The sequence below is a fragment of the Leopardus geoffroyi genome, chromosome E1 (genome assembly GCF_018350155.1).
Source record: "Leopardus geoffroyi isolate Oge1 chromosome E1, O.geoffroyi_Oge1_pat1.0, whole genome shotgun sequence".
Lineage (NCBI taxonomy): Eukaryota > Metazoa > Chordata > Mammalia > Carnivora > Felidae > Leopardus > Leopardus geoffroyi.
In genome coordinates, this window is record NC_059330.1 from 9271278 (window position 1) to 9296230 (window position 24953).

The 24953-nt window shown below is 55.9% G+C and overlaps 1 protein-coding gene and 1 long non-coding RNA gene across 3 annotated transcripts; one reads left to right on the top strand and one right to left on the bottom strand.

The window, feature by feature from the left end:
• The first annotated feature begins 386 nt into the window (after positions 1 to 386).
• LOC123603062 lies at positions 387 to 6318 on the top strand. The gene is made up of 2 exons (XR_006714714.1): positions 387 to 814; positions 6021 to 6318. It is a non-coding gene; the product is annotated as an uncharacterized LOC123603062 (long non-coding RNA).
• Positions 947 to 20258, bottom strand: TRPV2 (transient receptor potential cation channel subfamily V member 2). 2 transcript variants are annotated; one of them, XM_045487464.1, is made up of 16 exons: positions 20224 to 20258; positions 19573 to 19648; positions 17503 to 17820; positions 15014 to 15147; positions 13564 to 13857; positions 12644 to 12942; positions 10700 to 10873; positions 10172 to 10327; positions 9468 to 9563; positions 8509 to 8579; positions 7854 to 8019; positions 5541 to 5607; positions 5092 to 5429; positions 3820 to 3947; positions 2981 to 3060; positions 947 to 1154 (listed from the first exon to the last, which is right to left on the bottom strand). In XM_045487464.1, the coding sequence occupies exons 3-16, from the start codon at positions 17700 to 17702 to the stop codon at positions 1060 to 1062; spliced, it is 2298 nt and encodes a 765-aa protein (XP_045343420.1). In that variant the 5' UTR covers positions 17703 to 17820; positions 19573 to 19648; positions 20224 to 20258; the 3' UTR covers positions 947 to 1059. The 2 variants fall into 2 exon arrangements, with proteins under 2 accessions (XP_045343420.1, XP_045343421.1); XM_045487465.1 differs by lacking the exons at positions 947 to 1154; positions 2981 to 3060; positions 8509 to 8579; positions 20224 to 20258 and having other exon boundaries at positions 3837 to 3947; positions 19573 to 20081.
• Between the last annotated feature and the right edge of the window lie 4695 nt (positions 20259 to 24953).

Below are 24953 nucleotides of genomic sequence, written 5' to 3' on the forward strand. Positions count from 1 at the left end.
ATCACTCTTGAGAATGACCCCTAAGGAGCAAGCAGACGTCTTCTCTGGATCCGCTTCCATCCTCTTTTCTCCTGTGCCTGTTTCCCGATCTCACCAGCAATGTAAACCTCTCCCTCTCTGCAAATGCTTTCCTTTCCGCATTTGAACACCCTTAGGTCTTCCCCACTTAAAAAATTCTCAATTCATACGCGTTTTATAAACACTTAGGACACCAAGGAAGAGAATTCATTTGGACTGGAGAAAATTGGGAAAGCTATGGCGAGACAACTTGTGAGCTGGTCTTAAGGATTTGGGTGGGGTGGGGGGCTTCCAGCAAGAGCCAAGTGGGGGGTGGGGGGGGGGTCAAATACACAGGCCCATCAGTCTACCTGAAGAATACAGTAAAAGTGCTAAGGACAACATGGAGGACAGCAGGGGTATAGGGGAAGGGGTGTCTGGAAATACTTGGGCAAAACCCTGGAGGACTGAGGATGCCAGCTAGGGTGTCCTGTGGGCACTGGGGGAGCCTTTTAAGCCTTCAGAGCACATGGGTAACATGTTTCTCTTCCCTCTTAGGAAGTCCCCTCTGGCGGCCTTGCAGAACAGCTTGGAGGGGTAGGAACTGAGCGGGTAGCCCAGCAGGGAGGGAAACCAATAATCCAGAGCCTGAAGGAAACCAAGGAGCTCAAAGGCTTTGAGAGAGATCTTGGATGTGGCTGGAAGCTGTGGGAAAGGACAAAAGGTGGCTGTGTTGCCGGCGTCCCCCACCACACATCTGTCACGACAGCAGGTACGGCACTCAGGAAAAGACAGCCCCGAGACTGGGGGCCAGCAGGTGAGGGTCTCCTGTGCCTGGGTTGAGGGCAACGGTAACCCAGTCCTAGACAGAGAAACGCTCACAGAGACATGCAGATGTCAGTCAGCCCAAGGGCCCATTAACTCTGCTTAAATAATGCTTCCAGGAGAGTTAGTCATGAGAAAGTATTTATTTATATTTGCCAGCGAAGTTCCCTGGAGCCCCAGAGCCAGCAGGTAGGGCTGGAGAGATTCCCTGGCTCTGTCCCGCATCTGGGCAGGACATCAGCAGGACTCCAGGAGCTTGAGGGGCAGGTGGTCATCCTCTGAGGCGGTGTCCTCCTCCAGTTGGACGGCCAGGACAGGCTTCTTCACGGTGCCTGTAAAAGGATGAAGAGCCCTGTGGCTTGGGCCTGGGGCTGTGTCCCCAGGAGGCAGGCGCCAGGGAAGCAGGAGGAGGCCACAGCCATGAAACCACATCCACACGCTCTGTGTGCAGCAGGTGATCCCAAAGTCGCCAGCAACCCTTCTCCCTATGTACCCCCTCCTGCGGGCATTTCCTGAACCCCTGCTTTGTGCCTGTCAGGGACTTCCTCCCAGGAGCTTAAAGTCCCTGGAGGTGACAGCCTTTTGTGTTAGAATCTGGAACACCTGGCGGGAAGAAGAACCGGAGGGAAGTGAGAAGTAGGTGTCCAGGGAGCTCAGGGGAGAGAAGAGAGACGCAACCTGTAAGTAAGGCAGATTTGGACACCCATAAGGGGCAGGAATGACACTTGGACAGAGAGAACAGGGGGCAGTGTGGGGGACTGGCTGTCACATGGAGGGACAGAGGTGTGGGAAACGGGCTGGACTTCAGCGATGTGTCTTCCCCCTGGGGGGTGAGGCCTTCCAGACGGTGGGAGGCGTACCGGGCGGGCCTTGTGTAGTTCTTGACTGCACTGGGGGCTAAGCCTGGAGCAGGAAGACTTGCCTAAAGGAGAGGGTGCAGACGGAGCCTTGCAGTGGTGCAGAAGCTGAAGACACGAGGGCTGGGGGCAGAGGAGTGAGTGGCTGCCTGAGAGGTCCTGATAATACTCAGCACCAGGCTGAGAGGGACACTGAGCAGGTGTCCAGGCCTCCTGCCCAGGTGAGGAGAGGGAGGGCTGGCACACGCATTACCCGGAAGGGCCAACCCAAGGCCGTCCCTGTTGGGGATGTCCAGTTGGAAGTCCCAGCAGGCAGTGGGTATGGGATGCTTGGGGCAAGATGAAGGGCAAGGTGACTTTCAGAGTCTCGGCCTCGAGGTGATAGGGTGGCAAGGACTCAGAGGAAGGGAGGCACGCAAAGAGGGCAAGTAGGAAATCTATCGGTTTGTGAGGGCCACGGTCAGGGCCGCAGGAGCCTGGGAAACCAGAGGCTGGAGGAGTGTCCCTACCCAGGGGTCAGAGGTGACGCAGGCGCTGTTGTGGGGAGGGGTCGCGCGCCACAGTCACAGACAAGTGGAGTCTGCTGGAAAGAGAACGAGAAAGAGGAGAGCCAACCGCAGACCCAAGTGGGAGCTACTGAAGATTCCAGAAAGGGCATGCTGTGGAGACAGCTAATCCTCGAAACGGGTCTCCAGATGAGAGGAAGGAGCCAAGGCCAGTCTTGGTGGCAGGCAGCAGGGTGGAGACAGGAGGGGCCTCCACACACTTGAACGGACAGGACGCAGGCCGTGACTGGGGGGAAAGGCCTAGGAAGTGGCTTCTCCTCAGAGGGGTGGGGGCCGGGGGCTTGGGTAGGGGGGCAAAGCCGGGGATCAGCAAGGCTGGCCCTGTAGACGGGGCAGAGCCAGTGGGGGCTCAGAGAGATGCCCCCTGAGCTGTGGGATAGGTGGGGGGGGGGGGCTCTCTAACTTGTTCCCCCAGGCGCAGCCCAGGCCTGGAAGGGTGCAGCTGAGTGGACCCGGCCAAGAGGAGGGCACGGGGAGGTGAGGGCAAGCAGACGTCCTCAGAGTGTCTCCCGGTTGACCCCCTGAAAACAGGCCGGTGAGGAGGTGGGGCTGGAGAGAAAAGGAGGGAAGGGTTTTAAGGGGGACTGGGAAGTGGCCATGGAGGTGGTCCTGCCCCAGACTGTCCGTGGCTGTGTGGCCGAGCAGACAAGAGACGCGCGCGCGCACACACACACACACACACACACACGGACATCTCTCTCTCCAGAGCAGGGGCTCTGGTCCATGGCTACTCACCAGGGACGCCAGGCCCTGCTGGCTCCTCACACACCGTTGGCAGCGTCTGTTCCCACGCAGCCCAGTTCACTTCCTCCACCCTGAGGACAACAGAGCAGCCCTGAGGCTCTGGGAGGCCACCTGTCCAGCTTGCTTTGCCCCGGGAGCGGGGCCCAGGTAGACACGGGGACGGTCAGGAGAATGGGGTTTCTCCTCCCTTCTCGCTGGACAGTGGGCCACCCGTCATCCCACCCGGGCCCCGTCCGGGTGGCCACCACCCCGCTGCCCCCTGGGCCACGTGTCTGCGTTGGCGGAAACGGGCATCTGTCCCTTCAGGCCGTTCACAGTCACCTGGGTTGCCCTGAATACCCAGAGAAGAGTTTAGATCCTGTGTGTCTTTGTGTTCCTGGGTTCTGGAGCCCTTTTGTGGCCGCTCCACATGCCCAAGACCCTCCCCTCTCCCACGGAAGACTGTTTTCTGTGGAAGGGTCGTAGCCTCTGTGGTCGGGCTGGGGGAGTTAGGAGGGCAGAGATCAGCCCGGGCAAGGCTAGTGTGCTGGAACCTGAGGGTCCCTCTGGCTTCTTGGCCTCCTGAGTGTTGCCCCATTTCAGGCCGGAAGGAGCAGGTCAGGGGAGGGAAGGGACAGGACCGGCTGGGATGGCAGACCGGCATCCCTGACCTCGCCTGTCCAGGGCGGAGTCCCCTGGTGCTCCTGGGCCCTGCCTTTCCCACCAGACCTGACTCCTGGTGGCTGTCCCCTGGCTTTTACGAGAGTCAGGCCGACCCGTGGTGTGCAGTCTCCAGGGATCACTGGGTCAGCAAGGCCCCCAGGCCACCCTCCCCTGCCTCCCTCACTCACCGGAAGCACCAGCGCTCATCAGGGCTGCCATCTGGCCTGGTGCCAACGGCCAGCTTCACGCCTGCCCGCCGCTTCTTCCTTCTGCACCACCAGTAGCCATTCTCCATCTCCAGGACAGAGATGGCTTTCTGGGGACAAAGGACACATCAGACGGTAGCCAGGAGGGTACTCCACAGCACTTTGTAGAACCCAAAGTCTGCTAAGCACGTGGGTTTGAATCCAGCTCCTGTGTCTGATTACCTGTGTGATGTGAGGCCCCCAACCCCTCTGAATCTCAGTTTCCCCGCTTGCAGGTGGACGGGTGTTGGGAAGTCAGCACTTGGTGAGTGCCCAACGGTTACTTGCGTCGTCACCGATTCCAGAATTCCACACCAGCAGGTGCAGAATTTTATTTGCTCTACCCACACGTGTGCCTGCCCGCCGGCACACAAGTGAATTAGGTGGGGCACAGAACTTTGCCCATGAGGGCACGGCTCGGAGAAGATAGGGGGCTTGCTCAAGGTCAGCAGTGAATCGGTGGGAGTCCAGCCTTCCGGGCAAGGCTTTCTTTTTTTTTTTCCAACGTTTATTTATTTTTGGGACAGAGAGAGACAGAGCATGAATGGGGGAGGGGCAGAGAGAGAGGGAGACACAGAATCAGAAACAGGCTCCAGGCTCTGAGCCATCAGCCAGAGCCCGATGCGGGGCTCGAACTCACGGACTGCGAGATCGTGACCTGGCTGAAGTCGGACGCTTAACCGACTGCGCCACCCAGGCGCCCCCGGGCAAGGCTTTCTGAGCACCAACTGCCCACCCTCAACCCTCCAGTCAAGAAGTAGCTATTGCTTCTTCCATGGAAGGCAGATGTCGTATCAGCCCCCAGCTACAGGGCCCTCTGCTCCCCAATCCCAGGATTGCACGTCCCGCCTGCCTCACCCACTAAAGCAACCCCATTGACTGTTTGATAAACACAGGACGGGAACTGCATGAGGGCAAGGACGCGATCTTGTTCTCTGCTGTGTGTTTCGCCCCGAAGAACTGAGAACTAAGCTTAGCTCGCGGTAGACACTCAAGAGATACTTGACAATGATAACTGTTAACCCTTTCAGCACCAACTACGTGCCAGGCACCGTCCCCAGGGCTTTAGACCTATGAGCCCATTCGGTCCCCACAACAGCCCTAGGAAGGAAGGAATGGATCAGGGGGCCCAGCTCAGCTGGGTCCTGCACACTCCTCACCGGGCCCAGAACTTGGGGAAAGGGAGGGGAGCCCCCCACCATCGCCCCGCAGTACCTGCAGCTTCCAGATGCTCCAGCTGTCAGTGGCGACACTGTTGACGGTCTCGCTCATGAGGGCGATGAGCATGTTGAGCAGCAGGATGTAGGTGAGCAGCACATATGCCAGCAGCAGCAACAGCACGACGCCGCGGAAACGCAGCTGGTCTTGGAAGGCCAGCTCCCCCATGCCGATGGTGAACTTGAAGAGCTCCAAGGAGGCGTCCAGGATGCCACCGTAGGGGGACGCGCTGCCCCCCTCGTCCTCCCGTCCCACCCCAGGCTGTGCTGCCTCCGTGACATTGGGGCCCGTAGGGACCCCGGAGTCCAGGGCTTCCCGGCTCAAGCTCACCAGGGCTGCAGGAGGGAGAAAGGGGGATCCTCAGCCTCGGGAGACCAGGGGGCAGCCTCGAGGGTGTACAGAGCGGGCAAGGGAGAGGCAGGGGCCAGAGGGGGGTGAGTCCTTACCTACAGCGAAGCCGAAAAGGAAGACTAAGTAGACCAGCAGGAAGCGGAGCAGGTCCCGCAGGATGACCTAGAACACACATACCAGGAGCCAGAGTGGGTGGCCGGCCCATCGGGCATGACCTACAACCCCTGCCTCCGCCCTGAGCATGGGTTCCCCTGTACACACCATGCACACACACACACACACTGTGCATCCCACACTGAACAGACCGGTCTTTTAACATCACTTTCTTGGGGCGCCTGGGTGGCGCAGTCGGTTGAGCGTCCGACTTCAGCCAGGTCACGATCTCGCGGTCCGTGAGTTCGAGCCCCGCATCGGGCTCTGGGCTGATGGCTCAGAGCCTGGAGCCTGTTTCCGATTCTGTGTCTCCCTCTCTCTCTGCCCCTCCCCCGTTCATGCTCTGTCTCTCTCTGTCCCAAAAATAAATAAACGTTGAAAAAAAAAAATTTAACATCACTTTCTTGCTTACAACCATCCAGGGTGAAAACATGAAGCACAGAATTACCCTATGATCCAGAAATTCCACGTCTGGGCAATAGACCCAAAAGAACTGAAAGCAGAGACCCAAACAGGTACTTGCACACCCCTGTTCACAGCAGTGTTACTCACAATAACCAACGCAAGCATCCATTGATGCGTAAAGGGATAAACAAAATGGGGTATATACACACGGTGAAATGTTACTCCGTCTTAAAAAGGAATGAGATTCTGAGACGCACTGCAACATGGATGAACCGGGAGGACACTGTGCTGACTGAGCCTAGCCAGTCCTAAGAGGACACAAACCGTAGGATCGCACTTCTATGAGCTACCTAGAGGAGTCAAATTCATAGGGACAGAAGGAAGAATGGTGTTGGGGCGCCTGGGTGGCTTGGTTGGTTAAGCATCCGACTTTGTCTCAGGTCGTGATCTCACAGTTCATGGGTTCGAGCCCCACGGCGGGCTCTGTGCTGACAGCTTGGAGCCTGGAGCCTGCTTTGGATTCTGTCTCCTTCTCTCTCTGCCCCTCCCCCAATCATGCTCTGACTCTCTCTCTCTCTCTCTGTCTGTCAAAAAATGAATAAGCATTAAAAAAAAGAAAAAAAGAATGATGTTGCTAGGGGCTCAGGGAGGGGAGTGGGGAGTTCATGTTGAATAGGGGGACAGAGTTTCAGCTGGGGAAGATGAAAAAGTTCTGTAGATGGATGATACTTAATACTGTCCCCTAAAGGTAGGATAATATTATGAGGGCATTTAATATCACTAAACAGTACACTTAAAAATGATTAAGATGGGGGAGGCTGGGTGGCTCAGTCGCTTAAGCCTCCGACTCTTGGTTTTGGCTCAGGTCATGATCTCGTGGTTGGTGAGATCGAGCCCAGCATCGGGGTCCGTGCTGAGTGTGGGAACTCCTTGAGATTCTCTCTCTCCCTCTTCTCTGCCCCTCCCCCACTTGTGCTCATGCATGTGCACTCTCAAAAATAAAAATAAATTATTAAGATAGTACATTTTGTATATTTTGCCACAATTAAAAACATTTTTTTAAACCTCTGGGGCTTCCAGACCCCTCCCCGTGGACAACGAATCCCCAACTTCCTCCCTCCACTCACTCTCCCCAGCCTCCTTGCTCTGTCCCAAGTGCTCCAAGCTTGTTCTGGCTCCTGGCCTTTGCCTCCGATGCTGCTTCTCTGAGTCTGCGCTGGCTAAGTCATTTTTCTGGTCTCCTCCATCACCTCTTCAGAGAGGTCTCCCAGACCATCCCATCTAAAGCACCCGCTGCCCCAGTCATTCCCCAAGGCATCGGCCTATGTATTTCCTCCATAGCATTCAGCAACCTGTAATGTTCTCATTTATTTCTTTTAGTGTTTCCATTTCCCTTACCAGAATGTCAGATGTAGGAGAGTTGAGGACTTGTCTGTTTTGTTAGCAAACAAAGGAGCATATTCCAACACTTAGAACAGGACCTGGCCCACACCCCAACTTTTGCTGAATAAATAAATGAACGCAGACACATCCATATGCCCAGGTGTCCCAGGACACAGGCACATAGATGAGCTTATGTGCATCGTCTCTGCTCCTTCGGTGTGCAAGGATGCACTAGCAAACACACAGATATCCTTGTGTTTGCTCAAACCCATGCAGAGCGCGGACCGCTGAGGGCAGGTGTGTGCACGCTGGTACTCGTGCTCGTGCTTGAACTTGGGTTTGTGATGCACAGGCAGACATGCTCGTGTTCTCCTCTGCCCAGGAGGAGGGCGCCTGCCTGCTGAGGCCAAGAGGGTCCTGTCAGCACGGTGTCCAGCTTTGCCTGGTCACCGTGCCCCGTCTCTCACCTTCTGGATCATGACACTGTAGATGCCCGTGTGTTGCAAGCCACGTGTATAGTAAAGCAGGTTCAGCCAGCCCAGCACCAGCGAGGACACCAGCAGGGGCAGGTACCACTCGACGGCCAGGAAACGCAGCACCTGGGACACCACCGTGAGCAGGGCCTGAATCAGGCTGCGTGGGAACAGAGTTCGGGTCAGCTTGCAGGCCACCTGGCGAGCTCCCTCCGCCCCCACTTGCCCCCACTGGCCGGCACCGACCACCCCTGCCTCTCCCACCATCCATCCATCTAGATGGATGAGAAGTCCTCCATCTGCCTGGGACTGGACCCAATCAGGGCTCATTTAATCCCTGTGGGCCTCAGGTCCCTCCCCTGTAAAACGGGGGTACTAGGAACAGCACCTGACTCATGGGGCATTTGTGCAGATTCAGTGAGCCACAACATGTAAAGAGTTCAGGCTCCGCTGGCACGTAGCGCTCAGGGCACGTAACTATGACGAGCACAGGGAGCCCCCAGGCCAGACAGCCTGCACTTTGGTCCAGGCCCCTGGCGCTCCCCGGCTCCTGTCCTCGCCTCTCCAGCCGGCCTGGCGCCTGCTGCCACACCAGCCGCTCCCCGCTCCCCGGGGCTGAGACAGGGGAAGGGAGCGAGGCCCCACGTACAAGAGGATTTCAAAGTAGCTGTCCAGGAACGAGATCCAGATGAACAGACGGCGTCTCCAGAAGTACCACAGCTGTGGGGGGAGGAGGTGGGGGTGGGGGGAGGAGGGGGGAAGGAGAGGAGCAGGGGGTGGGGCGGAAATTTGCTGTCCAGGCCACAGAGCAGCCCTGCTGGGCTCCCCACTGCGTCCCCTGCCTGCCGGCCTGGCTTTGTGGAAGTCCGGCCGGGACCACCTCACAGGCTCAAACAGCATCTTGGACTTTTGCGGGGTGGGGACGGGGGGGCTCATGCTAGCTGAGAAAGCTGTGAAGCCTGTTTCCAAAAAGTGCGGCCACCCACAGACACCCGGACAACGCCAGGCGCCTCCTCGCTCCCTGTGGACCCAGGCGAAGAACTCACTCACTACTCAGGCCTAGGGGAAGAGCTCCTTTGCCTCTCCCCACCCTGGCCCCACGGGGACCCTCCTGTACTCCAGCCAACCTGGATCTGGTACCAAGGTCCCACCCACTCGGAGACAGGCTCCATGGCCCAGTGTCCAGCCTGTCTCCTGCACTTTCACCTGAAAAGGAGCCGCCGGGGGAGTCGGGCTGAGCACACCTGCTGCAGCCTGTCTGTGCTCCCCCCCACCCCCAGGAGGAATGTCCCAGCCCGGCCGAGGGACCTGCGGGTGGGGGGCTTCCTGCTCCACTTTCCAGGGAGCAGAGCCGGCGTGGCAAGGAATCATGGGAGTCATTTGCTGCCTCTCAGAAACCCCAGAAAGCACAGCAGGGAGATACTGGCCCCAGAACCCAAGGCCCTCAGCTGCCCCGAGGCTGGTAGCGATGGGACAGTTCCCCGGAAATGAAGGGATTGTGGTTAACTCAGTCTAAGACTCCCCCTAGGGGGATTCTAGTTTGTTTCTGGGAGCCACACGGAGTGCTGGGGTCATGGGGTGCGGAGGGGGGATGGGAGGAGCCCTCACCTGGCCCACGAGGAGGTAGACCCCCCCAAGCAGGATCAGGATGTGGCCCAGCAGCAGCATGGAGCCTCCAGTCGTCACTTTCAGGGAGAGGAAGGCCTGCGAAAGAGACACTCTGGTAGGACCTGGGACCCGAGTCCCCTCCCAACAGTGACGCTCCTCGCCCAGGGCCCATTCTGAGCATGAGCTGTTGGAGAGGCCACGCAGAGCAGCACAGGGAACGTGGGCTCCCGGGCAGGCCCCGCCCCCCCCCCCCAGATTCTAGCCTGTTGTAGAGGCACGCTGTATAGTGGTTATGACGGTGGGTTCAGATCCCATCTCCCCCACTGACAGCCTGCGTGAGCCTGGATAAGTCACTTAACCTGTCTGTGCGTCCCTCCCGTCAACTGTAAACCGGGGATGCTAACAGTTCATCGTTCTCAGAGGGCTGCTCTAAGCATTAATTAAATAAGCTAACACATGTCACTCCCTGGAAATACTTTGTCACCTATGGTGAGCACCCAGCCCGTATTAGCAGCGTGGTTATCATCTCTGCGGTGCTGGCTTTGCTACCCACTAGCTGCGCGAGAGCTCGGGTGCGTCACAGTGTTATCAGGTGCGGGTGGGGGTTGGCAATCCCTGCCCTATCTTCTTCCGAGGCTGGTCCCAGGAGGCCTCCCTCCCCCAGCATGCGCCCCATCCCCTCCCCCCCCCCCCACCTGCTGCACCTTCTCCAGGGCGGGCTGGTGGTAGGCAACAGCAGTGAAGAGGAACATGTACATCAAGTAACACAGGAAGTTGAAGAAGAATCTGGGGATTAGCAGATCCCATTTCGCCTGTAGCAGTTTGTTCAGCGGCTCCAAAACCACCATCCGGTGTCGGTGCTGGGGTGGGAGTGTGAGAGCTGGTACATACAGGGGTCCGCTCATGTCCGGCTCAACACGAGGGCTGAGGGAAATGGGAGGGGGGGGAGCCCCAAATGACCCCGCCCCACCGGCCTCTACCCCACCCTCATGGCTATGGGCTGGCAGAGCGCCTCATCCTCCAGTCCAGAGCAGGTGGCCACCGGGACCCCCGCAGGCTCCCCATGGGCGTGGGACCGGTGTGTGGAATGAGCATGGGCCCAGAGGCTGGGGTCGGGGCATGCAGCCACATCCCCACCGGCACAGTCACAGGGCACGTCCAGGAGGCAGCCCTGAAGTATGGAGCTCTGCCAGGCCCCCTTTGCACCCCTCCCCGGGCCCCAGTGGGCTCACCGGGCTTCTGCAATGAAAGGCGATGATCTCCAGCACTGAGTTCTCCTCCCAGCTGTCCACAGAGGCCAGGTCATACAGCGACACCCGGACAGGCCCATAGCACCACTCGGTAAACTTCCGGGAAAGTGGCTGGCACGGCCCTGAGAACTCCCGCTGCAGGATGTGTCTGAAAATCTGCAGGGTGAGGCACGTGATCTTGGCCTGTGTGGCCACCTCCCAGCACTGACCAGGAGGCTGGGAGCTAGTCAGTACCCTGCAGACCTGCCCACCATCTGCAAAGCTACAAGCAGACACCCGCAGGGGTGCCTGAGTGGCTCAGTCGGGTAAACTTCCGGCTCTTGGTTTCTGCTCAGGTCATGTCATGATCTCATGGTTCGTGAGTTCGAGCCCTGCATTGGGCTCTGCATTGACAGTGTATAGCCTGCTTGGGATTCTCTCTCTCCCCTCTCTCTCTGTCCCTACTCCGCTTGTGCACTCTCTCTCTCAAAATAAATAAACTTAGGGGAGCCTGAGTGGCTCAGTCAGTTAAGTGGCTGACTACGGCTTAGGTCATAGTCTTGAAGTTTGTGGGTTCAAGCCTGGCATCAGGTTCTGTGCTGACAGTTTGGAGCCTGGAGCCTGCTTTGGATTTTATGTCTCCCTCTCTTTCTGCCCCTCCCCAGCTCATGCTCTGTCTCTCTCTCTCTTTCTCTCAAAAATAAATAAACACTAAGAAAAAATTTTTAGGAACACTTGGGTGACTCATTCAGTTAAGCATCTGACTTCAGCTCAGATCATGATCTCACGGTCTGTGGGTTCGAGCCCTGCATCGGGCTCTGTGCTGACAGCTCAGAGCCTGGAGCCTGCTTCAGATTCTGTGTCCCCCTCTCTCTCTGCCCCTCCCCAGGTTGTGCTCTATCTTGCTCTATCTCTCAAAAATAAATAAATGCTAAAAAAAATTAAAAAAAAATTTTTAATCAAAAAAAAACAAAAAACAAAAAACAAACAGATACACACACACAGCCCGTACACACAGATCCTTGTGTGTATAAACTCTTCTCACACATCCTCACATGCTCAGCCACAGTGTAAATATTCTCATCTGCTCACATATGTTCAGACCTGCCAGTGAACCTGGCTCTTCCTTCCCCACTTCTGCCCTGAGGTCTCTTCCTTGGAGTCCCTACATGGCAGAGGGACCCCAGCCCAGAGGTCCTTGAGGCCCCTCGAGACCAGAGGTTCCCGGCTACACAGATGTGTACCCTTCTGTGGTCAGAGCTCAGAGCTTCCACCAGACTAGAAAGCATCCCTAACTCGAACAGTTTAAGAAGCAGTTTGTTTTGGGGTGCCTGGCTGGCTCAGTCAGTGGAGCATGTGACTCGTGATCTCGGGATTGTGAGTTCAAGCCCCAACTTGGGTGTAAAGATTACTTTAAAAAAATGGGGGGGGGGGCGCCTGGGTGGCGCAGTCGGTTGAGCGTCCGACTTCAGCCAGGTCACGATCTCGCGGTCCGTGAGTTCGAGCCCCGCGTCGGGCTCTGGGCTGATGGCTCAGAGCCTGGAGCCTGTTTCCGATTCTGTGTCTCCCTCTCTCTCTGCCCCTCCCCTGTTCATGCTCTCTCTCTGTCCCAAAAATAAATAAACGTTGAAAAAAAAAAAAACGGGGGGGCGGTGCTTAAGTGGCTCAGTTGGTTGAGCAACCGACTCTTGAATTCAGCTCAGGTCATGATCCCAGGGTCATGGAATCAGCTCCAAGTTGGGCTCCATGCTGAGCATGGAGACTGCTTAAGATTCTCTCTCTCTCTCTCTCTCTCTCTCTCTCTCTCTCTCTCTTTCAAAATAAATAAACTTAAAAAAAAAAAAAAGCAGAGAGACCAATGATCTAGAATGTTGCCCCAGGTTCTTTCTGCAGAAAAATCAAAGGGGGTCCTGTTGCTTCCTGGAAAGGTGGGGGCCAGGCACTCACCTCGATTTTGCCCTCCTTGGCGGCCAGCTTCAGGGGCGTGAGGCCCTGCAGGTTGGGGATGTCTTCGAGCTGCACTGTGGGGCAGAGGCGGGCGCCGGCTCGGAGAAGCCCATCGTACATGCGGATCACCAGCGCACTGTTCTCGGCCGAGTTATCTGCGATCATCACCAAGGCGTGCAGGGCAGTGTTGCCCAGTGAGTCGGCCGCCTGCAGGCTGGCAGGCTGATGCCGGTTCTCCAGGAGGTAGGTCACCACATCCCACTGCTTGGTGCACGCGGCCAGAGAGAGGGGCAGCTCGCCTGGGGGTCAAGAGGGACAGCTTGAGCCTCAGGCCTCCCAGCTTCCACCTGACTATGCCTCACATTCCCAGGACAGAACACCGGGCCCCCTTTAAGAGAGTCAGGCCTCGGGACCCCAGGTCCGCCCGGGCCTGTGCTGAGAGGGAAGACGGTCACAAGCCCCATTTAGGGCGGCTGTGCCTTTTCCTATGAGCCCTGGTAAAGTCATTTCTGTCCAGCTCTTGACCCCAGGGAGAGGTGACCGAAGCTTTTTACCATCTAAAGGCTCAGAACAGAGGTCAGCCAACCAAGGTTCCCATCTCCTTGCCTCCTTCTCTTTTCTTCACCAGAGCCCAGCCCCACTGCCACCTGGCATTGACACCCCTTTAGACTTTCCCCCACACCGGTTCCGCCAGCCCATTCCCCTGTCCTGGTCTGGAAGCGGATGTGTGACGAGCTTCCTTGGCCAGACAAGGCCTAAAACATCTCCTAAGACAAACTGCTTTCGCAGGCAGCCCAGTGACTAGAAGCACGAGACCTTGGGGGTCAGACAGATCTGAGTTTAAGGGTCAGCTCTGCCACACATTTACCGTGCGACCTCGTCCCCTCTGCACCTCAGTTTACCCAAGAAAGGCTCCTCACCGAAGTAGAAGCAAGTCCCTTGGCTCTTCTTCTGGAAGAAGTGGCCACAGGCCCGGGCATGCACATTGGCCCCATTCTCCACCAAGAGCTTCACACACTGCAGGCTCCTCTTCTCGATGGCAATATGCAGGGCACTGTGGCCTCGGTAGTACTCATCCGTGCACTGGGCATTGACCAGGGGCTGGGGATTGCCAGAGTCCTGGTCGATCTGCAGCAACGGCAGGATGCAGGCGTTGGCCCCATCCCGAAGGTTCAACACGGCCTTCATCAGGCACGTCTTACCCGTGGAGCCCTCTGTGGGAGAAGGGGAGGGGAAGGGGCACCAGGGTGCTCAGACCTGGAGTGGCCGGGCTGCCCACCAGCTCCAAAGCACCCCTTGGGAGGATAAAAAAAGATTGTCACACACGACCGGTGGAAACACAGCCATGCGATAGGGTATTAAGGCTCCAACCAACAACTATTAAACTACCAACAGGTATGGCTACAATTTCCGCCCTAGAAAATAGGTTTCTAGGACGTAATTTGTCCTATGCGCAACGTTGTCTACAGAACACCCGGGGCAATATTCGTTAAACGGCTCCGTCATTTGATAGCTCTCTCCTTCGGCAAGTCACTTGGCCTCTCTTGACCTCGGTTTTCCTGACTGTAAAATGGGAATGTTCCAGGGCTGTTATAAGGGTCAAATGGAATCACATACAAAATTCTTGGCACACAGAGGGCCTGGCACCCAGTACGTTGAGGTCAAATACGACAACCAACCTAAATGGCCACCATTGAGGAATAGTTAACTAAATCCTGGTAAGTGTACACAACAGAAAAGCCTTGCAGCTGTTAAAGTGACCGAGTTAGATGTCTATGCACTCAAGTGTAAGTTGTCACAAATGGGTATATATGGCCCAACCCCTTATGTAAATATATACCTAATAGATTTAAATGGTTTGAAAAGATATATCCCAAATCATGAACAGGGATCCAGGATGTCGTAACGTTTTTAACCTCACCTTATACATTTCATTATGGTCAGAATCTTCTAGAATGCACAAATGTTACTTTTCTGACATTGGGGCTGATTTTCGAATCAGGCCAAACCATAAAGATGCTTAGATTTGGGGCAAAAATAATGACACTGTTATTTTAAGATGAAAGGAAAAGAAAAGAAGAAAGAAGAAAAGAAAAGAAAAAAGGAAAGAAAAGAAAAAAGACAACAGATGCACTATGAACCGGTGAGTATCCATTTGGCCACTGAAGTGGGCAGAAGTTGGCCAGGAGCCAGGGGGAGGGGAGGGAGCGGGGGGCACGGCCGTGACCTCAATGAGCTGCCCTCAGCTCTGTCGGCAGGGCCTCCCTGCAGCCATTTAGGCAGGAGGGCTGCTAAGAACAGTCACCCCTTGGCTCCTGACCACGGTCAAGGCCACCCAGTCAGCAGAGTCTCAGCACAGGGCAGGCCTACCTGTGTACTCTGAGTCGGTGAGGTACTTGCTGGTCCGGGACAGGTACTCTGCTAACCCAGCCAGATCCTCGGGGACACCCCGGGCCACCACGCTGAAGAGCCGGTCACGGTCAAAGCGGTTTGCGTCTGGCTGGCTGTGGGGACGTGACTTGTGTCTGATGCTGTGGAAGAACCATGCTTCCCCCCACCCCGAATGCCCCCCATCCCAAGGAGTCCTTCCAGGGCATCCTGTGAGCACTGGGCACCCTGCAGGCCCGAGAGCCCTCTGGGAGCCTTTCTGAGGGCCTCTGCCCAGCGCAGACCAAGGAGACCCCAAGTGCCCAGAGTCCTAGCAGGTGGAAGAGGGCCTGTCCAGGGCACTAGTCCCCAGCATCCCCACGACTCCAGATTTTTTTCTGCATCAGGCGCTTATCATTTGCCAGGTGGCTCGATGGTCTTACAACAGGCTCGTTATCCCAGAGAGGATTTCAGCACAGGAACCTATCATGCTCTTGAGCGGGAGTCCAGGTGGGGATGGGACCACAGGAGGTACCCACAGACTGTTAGGGGCTGTATGCCCTGCTGGCCTAGACAAAGGAATCAAGAAAATGCCTCATCCTCTCAGAAACCAGCTCTAGAGGCGCCTGGGAGGCTCAGTCGGTTAAGTGTCAACACCTGATTTCACGGTTCAGGTCATGATTTCACAGGTTGGTGAGTTCGAGTCAGGCTCTGCGGCAGAGCTTGCTTGGATTCTCTCTCTCTCCCTCTCTCTCTGCCCCTCCCCTGCTCACACACTTTCTCTCTCTCAAAATAAATAAATAAACCCCAAAAAAGTTAAATAAATAAATAAGAGAACCCCCCGATCCTCTCAGAAACCATCTCAAGACTGATAACGGTGTGGTTGCACCTTTAACCCTCACTTCAGCCCTTGGGATCAGCAATCTCTATTTTCTCCATTACCTCCAAAGAGGTAAAGTAACTCGCCCAAAGCCACATGCGCAGGACTGGGGCTCACCTGGGGGAAGTCGTCTAACTCCAGACCCTGACTCCTAACCCCCAGAAAAATTCTAGGCTGGGCAGACAGAAGTTTCTCAGAGACATAGGGGCCTAGTGCTGAAACCTATCAGATGTTCACCAGAGTTTTACTGAGAAACCACACTTCTGGGAAAGGCCCCAGAAGAGGTCTGGTAGCCCCTCAGCATCTAGCAGTTTCTGGTGACAGGGGAGGGAGGGGAAGGAGTGTGGGGTTCCCCTCCTGGGCCTGACGCTATTTACAGAGGCCAGCCTGCCCCTGGGGCTTCTGGAACCGTCACCAGTGGATATAAAGGGACAAAAAGAGGTGGGAGACCATTGGAAGCTCTGGGGACCCTCAGGTCCCAGCCTCACCAAGGAAGGGTTAGTGACTCTCTAATGAGCAGGGGACTGTTGGGCTCAGTCATGTGTTAAGCTGTGGCTGTGTGACTGATAGAGCCAGGCCCTGCCTCCCCCACACCAGTTAGTCGCGCGTCTGCCTGGCCTGGCCAGACATACCATCATCTGCCTAGCAGACCACGTGGCCGCGACATGCCCGAGAGGACTCTGTGGCTGACTGGGGAGCCCTATGGGCAGTCTGGCCGGAGGAAGGGGCCATTTGGACAAAATACTTCCCGTCACCGGGTGGCATCACAATCTTGGGGCAGGGAAACCCAATAAGAGCACAGACTGAGGCACTGAGGGGCATCGAGGGACCTATTCTGCCTGCCAGGGGGACTACTCAGCTCCCAGAAGCCTCACCCGCAGCCTCCCCTGCCCGGCTCTGAATCTGACCGAGGCCTTCCGACACAAACGACACAGGGGCGCTGGGCTGGGAGCCAAGACTGGTGCCACGTCTCAGACACGAGGAGAGAGGAAGGGGCTTTCCTGGCAGAGTCCCGCCTGGCCCACGAGGATTCTCCAGCCTCGCACATCAGACCTCACGCTGAGGGGGGATGCCAGGCGAGCCCCCCACGCACCCAAAAGCTGGGAAGTCATACCCCCGGCAAAAGTGGGCTCGCACTGTCTGAACTGGTACTGATCACAGGAGGCTCAAAGTGAAGCAGACTCCTAGCAGAAGCCCCCCCCAGAGTCCCCTGGGCAACAGGTCCAGCCCTCGAGCAGAAGAGCAGAACCCAGGAGCACCCAGGACACTGCCAGATGTCCCTGACTCTCAACTCGGACCGGAGTGTGGATCACGCTAGCATCCCCGCAGGGACTGTGACGCACAAGGGTCAGGGCACACACAAGGGGTTGCAAGGGTCTGTTGAGTACTTCCAGACGGAAGAGCATGTCCCTGTGAAGAAGAACAGGACCTCAGAAGGCAGAAAGCCAGGAATGAGGAAGGTTCCAGAGGGATCAACCCCGGAGAGCAGAGCAGGGTTATGCCTGTCAGGCCCAGGAGCCATCACAGCCAGACTGAGGACCTCCCTCCACCCCTCGCCATCAAGTCTGACTCAGGGTGCTCCCCTGGGCCCCACTCCCATTTGCTGCCTCACCTGACACCTGTTCCTTTGCGGTAGTTGAGGTTCACTTTGATCTGAGGGGGGCAGTTCCGGTCTTCGCCCTGGAATGGTGACTCCATGGGGGGCGGCCCGTCCCCAAGGCCCAGCTTTCCTTTGTCCGCCTCAGAGCCATCTTCTTGGCCTCCGTCTGATGTCTGGAGCCTGAAAGTGGGAGAGCTGGAGGGCGAGGCCATCCTAAGGGGAGAAGGCTGCTCTGTCTGGCTCAAACCTCAGTGGAGACCGAGTTGTCAGAGGCTCCTCCTTCCCTCCTTCTTCCCAGTCCTGAGTTGCGGTAAGAGGTCTGGCTGGGGCCTGCAAAAAGAGAAGTTTAGGGGGCACTTGGGTGGCTCAGTGAGTTAAGCATCCGACTCTTGATTTCAATTCAGGTCATGGTCTCACAGTTCGTGAGTTCGAGCCCCACATCGGGTTCTGTGCTGACAGTGTGGAACCTGCTTGGGATTCTCTGTCTCCCTCTCTCTCTGTCCCTTCCCAACTCGTGCTTGCTTTCTTTCTCTCTCTCTCTCTCTCTCTCTCTCAAAAAAAAAAAAAAAAAAAAAAGAATAAACATAAAAAAAGAGAGAGAGAAGTTTCGATAGAAGCTGAGTACAAGTAGACCCACCCACCGAGTCAGACCGTCGGGAGGGGGAGGAAGGCCAGGGCGAGGAGAGGGAGGGAGGTTTCCGGTGTGAGGATGGAATGGGGAAGAACAGGGACCCAGTGGGTCTGCCTACTGACGTAGTCCCACGGGAAGGGTTGAGACTGTCCCTGACTTTCCCTCCCTCTGATATCTGAGAGGCCACAGCCCCTGGTCCGGGGAAACAAACGTTTGGGGTCACAGCACAAACACAGCATTTCTCTACATAACATCTTGCCCAGTGGCCAATCTTCTCAACAGATAAGAGTGCGGCCGTGGGCACCAGAGGCGGGTCATCGAACCTCTTGCCACAGGACGGGAGCATTCTGGGGGAGGCGGTTGGAAAACCGCTGGTCTCTCAGACCTGTCGTTTTGCTACCAGGACAACTAAGGCTCAGAAAGGGGAAGTGACTTCCCCAAGGTCGTCAGCTGTTGGCAGGGCCTGGTCTAAAACCACAGCACGCTACCATGATGTCCTTCTTCAGTTCTCCAAATCTTTCAGGGCCCATCTGTGTTTTCAGTCTGACTCATCTCTGAGGGCATTGAATGCCACCTCTCTGTGCTTTAGGGTCTCTGGGGGCTACAGAGTGGGGAGGGAGCCCCCTGGCTGGCTGCCCAAACTCCCTCTGACAGTCCCACCTCTCGGGCCCTAAGTGGGGCTCTGGGCCCTGACACCTCTTCGTGGGAGAATGGAAACCACAGCCTCCATCACATGGCAAGGGGTGGGGCCCCAGTTGGGGGCAGGGGGAAGGCCCCGGAGCCCCCTAGCGGGTAGAAGCAGAAAGAAGGAAGACGGAGTCAGCAATGGGTGGGGAGACAGCAGGGTGGGAGAAGGGGACAGGGAGCAGAAACAAGGGCGAGAAGATGAGAGGCTGGATGGTGACAGGGCTTGGGCTGGGCCCCGTCCAGCTTCAGGCTCCCACAGCCCTCAGGGACCTGGGGTTGGAGGGCATTTTCCCACAGAAGCAAGAGACGCGGGGACCTGGCTAGCTGACTCAACATGTAGACTTGTTTGTTTTAGGTTTTTTACTTCAACATGACCCACCATCTATCTAGAAAGATGGACAGCCACTCTGGGGCGTCCTTCCCAAGCCACACACCGTTTAGCCTGGCTTATGTCCCTAACCATCCCCCCATCCCCGATCTGCCTCCCCGGCTGCCCCCGAGCCCACCGTTCCCAAGCCTCAGCAGCAACAGCTACCTGTCGGGCCCCTGCCGCCTGTACTGCAGCCCTTACCCGCCCCAGGCAGGGAGGAAGGGGTCTGGCAGTCCAGGTAGAGGCGGGAGCCCCTTGAAGACCCTCACTCGGGCTGGAGAAGCAGGCAGCCTCCCCCCACCCCCCACTGCGGCTTCCCCGCCCCGATCGGTCGCTGTCAGGTTCGAGGCACCTTCCCCCCTCCCCAGTGTGCCCCGATCGCCCACCGACTTACCCCGCGGGCCGAGGCCAGGGCGCGGCGGCCGGGGCTGCGGACCCGCCGGGATCCCGTGCCTCCGGGGCGGCGGGGGCTGCGGGAGGAAGTGAGGCAGGGAGGGCGGCGGGCGTTGACAGCCGGGAGCCGCAGAACCTCCCCAAGCCTGCTCTGAGCTCCGCCAGGGGCTGCGGTCTCGGGGTGTTGCGCACCCTCAGCCCACCCGGCCCGCAGGCATGGTGGGGAGTGGGGTTAAGTCTCCCGGGTCAGGACGGGCTGGCCATCCGCGAGTGACCGGCTGGACCACTGGCCACACCCTGCTCTCGGGGAGACACGCCCCGCCTCCCCACCCCCACTGTGTCTAGCCGGGGATGGCCCAGGTGGGGGGGGGGGGGGGCGGGGAGGGTGGCAAGCAGAGGCAACCCTCGGGTGCTGGGGCCTTGCCGCAGGTGGGAGCTGGCACGGAGTGGGGGGTCCTTGCCCCGCTGTGCCGACCTCTGCCTCCTCCCCTTCCCCACCACATGCCTTCTCAGGCTGGGAACTGATTGACCCGTCCCAGGGCAGACGGAGCTAATGTGGACGGACCCCAGGGAGAGGACAGACTCAGCCCAGCGCACGACTCTGGGAACGCATGCCACCCGACCAACCAGGAATTTGAGGGGATTTTCCCACCTCTCTCGGGCTTTCCTCCTGCCCCCCTAGCAGGGGGCCCTGTCAGCTCCACACCCCTTAGCGAAAGACGCTTCCAGCACCTACCAGCAGGGGGGGACAGGGAGGCCTCCAGGCACTGCAGAGATGAGAACTCCCTGCCCCCAGCTGGGTACGGATTCCGCACTGGGGTTTGAAGTCACGGTCGCCATCCAAGTAGCCCTGGGACACCTTCCTCTCCCGAGCCCCCTGACACCCAATCCCTGCCCCAAACCTACCAAATTGTCTCCATCTCTGTCCGGTCGAAACCACTATCATCTCTCCCCTGGGAGACTGGAGGCACCTACAAACGGGTCTCCCTGCTTCACTCCAACTCCACCCCTCACCCTCATAATCCATTCTCCGCGCAGCAACTGGAAGGATCTTTTGAAAATGAAACCCAGATCACCCCCAGTCCCCACTTAACCCCACCTGCCACCCCAAACGATGGCTTCCCTTGGGACTTAGAATCAAATGCAAACTCCATGCCCTGCAACCCTGGGCAGTCTAGATGCCCTTTTCCATTGCTTTACCTCCACCATGCCTTACCCGTTGCACTCTAGGCCTGCGCTGTCCCACACGGTAGACACCATCTGACTCTCTGAATTTAAATCAGTGATAATAAAATGAAATTAAACATTCTGTTCTACAGTCAGAGTAACCACGTTTCAAATGCTCAGTAGCCACATGTGGTTGGTTAGTGGCTACCATATTGGACCGCACAGATACAGAACTTCTCCATCACTGCAGAGCATTCTATTGGACAGCACCGTTCTAGACACTGGAACCCATTTCAGTCTCTCCAGTATGCCATGCTCCCTTATGTTGCCTCCAAGCCTTGCACAGGCTGGTGCCCCTGCCAGCAACAACCCTCCCCCCCAACACACACACACACACACACACACACACACACACACACACTGCCCTTGTTCTAGCCAGCTCCTACTCATCTGTTGTCTCTCCATTGAAACATCCATTCCTAGCCTTTCCTAGACCCTGAACTGGGTTGGAGGCCCCCTCTAGGTGCTCCAATGACACTATGTACTTCTCTGATCATAACTCACTATCCATTATTTTTAACGTTTATTTGTCTGCCTTCACCTTTGACAATAACGAATGCCTACCTCACAATGTGCCAGACATTGTGCCTCGTGCTTTACATGCAACTCTCAGAGCCACCTTATTTCACAGACTGGGAAACTGAGGCTGAGCAAGATTAGGCACCTTGTCCAAGGCCACATAGCTGGGAGGTGACAAAGCAGGGGTTTGAATCCAGGGACACAGCCTTATGCACCAAGCTCAACAAGGGGCAACCCCCCCCCTTTTTTTTTTTTTACTGTATCCTCAGGACCTAGCAGACAGCTTGTGCTCAAGGCTTTTTTTCCCCTTTTTTTCCTGCAAGAAAGCTCTGAATGACTGCGTGGTTAATCATAATCATAATGCAGAGGACATTATTGTGCTGTTGGAGAAAAACCGAAAAGTGGACACCCTCAAGTCCTTCAGAGGCACTTCAGATGACAATGACAATTGGGCAGAAAACCCTAATTGCAAATGCAGCTTTTAAAAAGTTCTCAGATCATCAGCCATCGGGGACATGCAAATAAAAACAACAATGAGATACCTTCACACTGCTGGGATGGCTATAAATAAAAGACAGATAATGACAAGTGTTGGTGAGCCTATGGAGAAATTGGGATGCTCATACATTGCTGATGAATCATAAAATCAAACAGCCACTTTGGAAACCAGTCTAGCTGTTCCTCAAAAAATTAAACACTAAGGGCGCCTGGCTGGCTCAGTTGGAAGAGCATGCAACTCTTGATGTCAGGGTCATGAGTTCGAGTCCCACGTTGGGTGTAGAGACTATGAAAAAAAATTAACCAGGTAGTTACCATATGACCTAACTATTGCACTCATTTCTAAAGAAAGGTAAATGTATATCTACACAAACACTTGTACACAACTATTTACAGCAGTGTTATTCATCATGGCCAAGTGGAAACCAAAACGTATAAGGCTTCTTTTGGGGGAAATGAAAATGTCCCAAATTAGACTGTGATGACAGTTGCACAACTGTGTAAATATATTAAAGACCATTGAACTGCACACTTCAAAACAGTGAACTGTATGTGATTTCTATCTTAAAAAAAAAAAAAAAAAAGTCCTCTGAGCAGAAAATAATGCCTGTGTTCTTAGTGGGAAATGAATCAAGCAGAGAATAAGGTCTTCCTCAGTTCCAAGGTCACTGGACTTCTATTTCAACAAGTTTTGTTCAGTCCAGTCTCCATGTAAGGAAAAATCTCCTCCAAGCAGCCTTCACACCTATGTGTTTCATTTCACACTTAGTAACTTTTTATAAAGGCATGTTTCTTTTTTTGGAATTTATTTTCAGAATTGATTTTAAGAAAAGGAAGAGAAAGGTCACAAAAATGTGTAACAGACATATTCTTTGGAGGAAGGAATTAAGGATCAACGATGGGGGGCATCTGGCTTGCTCAGTCGGTAGAGCAGGTGACTCTTGATCTCAGGGTCCTGAGTTCAAGCCCAGGTTGGGGCTAAAGCTTACTTTAAAAAAGGGGGGGTGGGGTGCCTGGGTGTCGCATCCAACTCTTGATCTCAGGGTCGTGTGTCATGAGTCCACATTGGGCATGGAGCCTACTTAAGAAAAAAAAAAAAAAAACAAACAAGGATCAAGGATGAGAAGGCAACTTCCTTTTCAAGGTGTATCCTTCGCACTACTTGATTTTTTTTTTTTTTTTTTTGCCATTGGCTTAAAAAAAAAACAAATATGGACTGTCTTGTAGAGTTAAAAAAAATTTCAACTCATATGTGCAAGCTATGGCCAAAGCCTGTACATAATTAGTGTAAATTCTAAAGAGAGGTGGGGGAGAGGGGTTCAGAGTCTATAAGATGAGAATTATTCTGGCCTTAGAGGGGAGGAAGGGTAGGACTTGGGGGGAGAGAGGTGGACAGGCCAGGGCCTATGCCTAAAATTTTTTATTTCCTTATGCCAATCCCAAAACTTGGTCCGGAGCCTGGGCCAGGCCATGTTTACTGGCCAGATAGACAAAGCCTCCCTGAGCAGCACTGTATCTGGAACTGACAGTCAAGAAATAGAAAGAAGCCTGTTTAGGAGGCTGGACAAGCTTCCTGGAACAAAGGAGACAGCGACTGGAGTTTAGCAGGCTTATAGTGGGAGAAAAAAATGCTAGCTCAGGTGGCCCTGATCCCCAGCAAGGACCAACTTAGAAGGCCACCGAGGCCACAGAGGAGAAGGGGACCAAAGTCCTGCCGGTGTGAGTACAATCTGCTGGCCCGGGACAATTCTCACTCTCATGGAAAGTGAGCTCCCACTTCCCACACCGCCTCTGACCCCCAGAGGCCACTGCTCAGCCAGACCCCCATGTGGGACCTTTCTCACAGGACCTAGAACAGCCACATCCAGGCCCCGTGCCAAATCTAGGAGCCCAGGCCCAGGCTGGGCATTTGCCTCTAGGGAATTTCCCCAATCTTGGGCTGAAGCTGGGCCCGTTGTCAACAAGGCCTGCTATTGGCTAATAGACTTCTGATTTTTTTAATGAAAAGATCAGGAGAGAGGGATGTTATCTGGGAGATCAGAACTGAGAAAGGGGGGATGGGAGGAAGGACCGAGTCTGAGCCCAATAAAGATGGGGCAGAGAGAGGAAGCGCGGGTCTCAGAGACAGGACCCAGAAGAGAGACACGCCCTGAGGCCGAGAGATCTAGAAGCAGGACAGGCTAGAACCAGCGACAGAGACAAGGGGAAAGACCAGACGCAAGCAGGGTTGGTCTGGACCAAGCACCAAAAATGCATCAGATAACCTGACTGAGACAAAGGATGGCCCAGGCTGCGGGCGAGGTCGAGCCTAAGGGACAGGAGTCGGACACCGAGGGATGGACGCTGACCAGAGGACCGAGCCGGGGATGCAGAAGGACAGACCCCAACCCCGCGCGGCTCCCACCCCGTCGCCCCTCCCCGACCGGGCCCCAGCCCCGCCCCCGCGCCCAGACGCGGCCCCGCCCCTTTCCCTAAGGGAGCTCCAGTCCCCGCCCCCACCCCCACCCCCTGCAAACACCTTCCCTGGGCCGCGGGCCTGCGGCTGGAGTTAGGTCTCCCCAGGACAGCGTGGGAGCGCGGCAGATCTTCCCCGTGGACGCGGATGGCCCATTCCTCATGCCCCACTCCACTTCCCAAGTCACAAAGCAGGACAGTGAGGGTGTCAGGGACTGTGGCCTCTGCCTCCCTCCGAGGGAGCGGATGCGTCCTAGAAGGATGCACCCTACAGGTGGCAACACAAGGAGCTTGTAGGACGCGGGCACACGCTTGACCGTGAGCCAGGCTCCAGGCACTTAATGAGCATTTTGTTTCTTCTTCTTTTTTTCCAAGATTTTATTTTTAAGTAATTTCTACGCCCAACGTGGGGCTGGAACTCACAACCTCCCCTCTCCCCGCCCCCCGCCCCCACCAGGTCAAGAGTCCCCCACTTCACCCACCGAGCCTGCCAGGTGCCCCTGGGCATTTTCTTTCTTAATCCTTACCTCCCCCTGGGAGACAGAACTTCCATTTCAGAGAAGGGGAAACAGAATCAGAGGTGAAATAACTCTCTTGCTCTAGATTACAGCACGGGTCGCAAGTGAACCCAGACCATCTGATTTCCCTCTGTGTTCCCATCTCTTCTTTTAAAAAAAAAAAGTC

What these genes read in the sequence shown, in the direction of transcription:
- TRPV2 (XM_045487464.1), bottom strand. Translation starts at nt 17,702, where the DNA reads ATGGCCTCGCCCTCCAGCTCTCCCACTTTCAGGCTCCAGACATCAGAC. An exon ending in TCTACCTCCTCGTGGGCCAG is followed by an intron (nt 8,580 to 9,467) that starts GTGAGGGCTCCT and finishes CTCCCCCCACAG; the next exon opens with CTGTGGTACTTCTGGAGACG. An exon ending in ACAGTGTCATGATCCAGAAG is followed by an intron (nt 5,608 to 7,853) that starts GTGAGAGACGGG and finishes TGTGTGTTCTAG; the next exon opens with GTCATCCTGCGGGACCTGCT.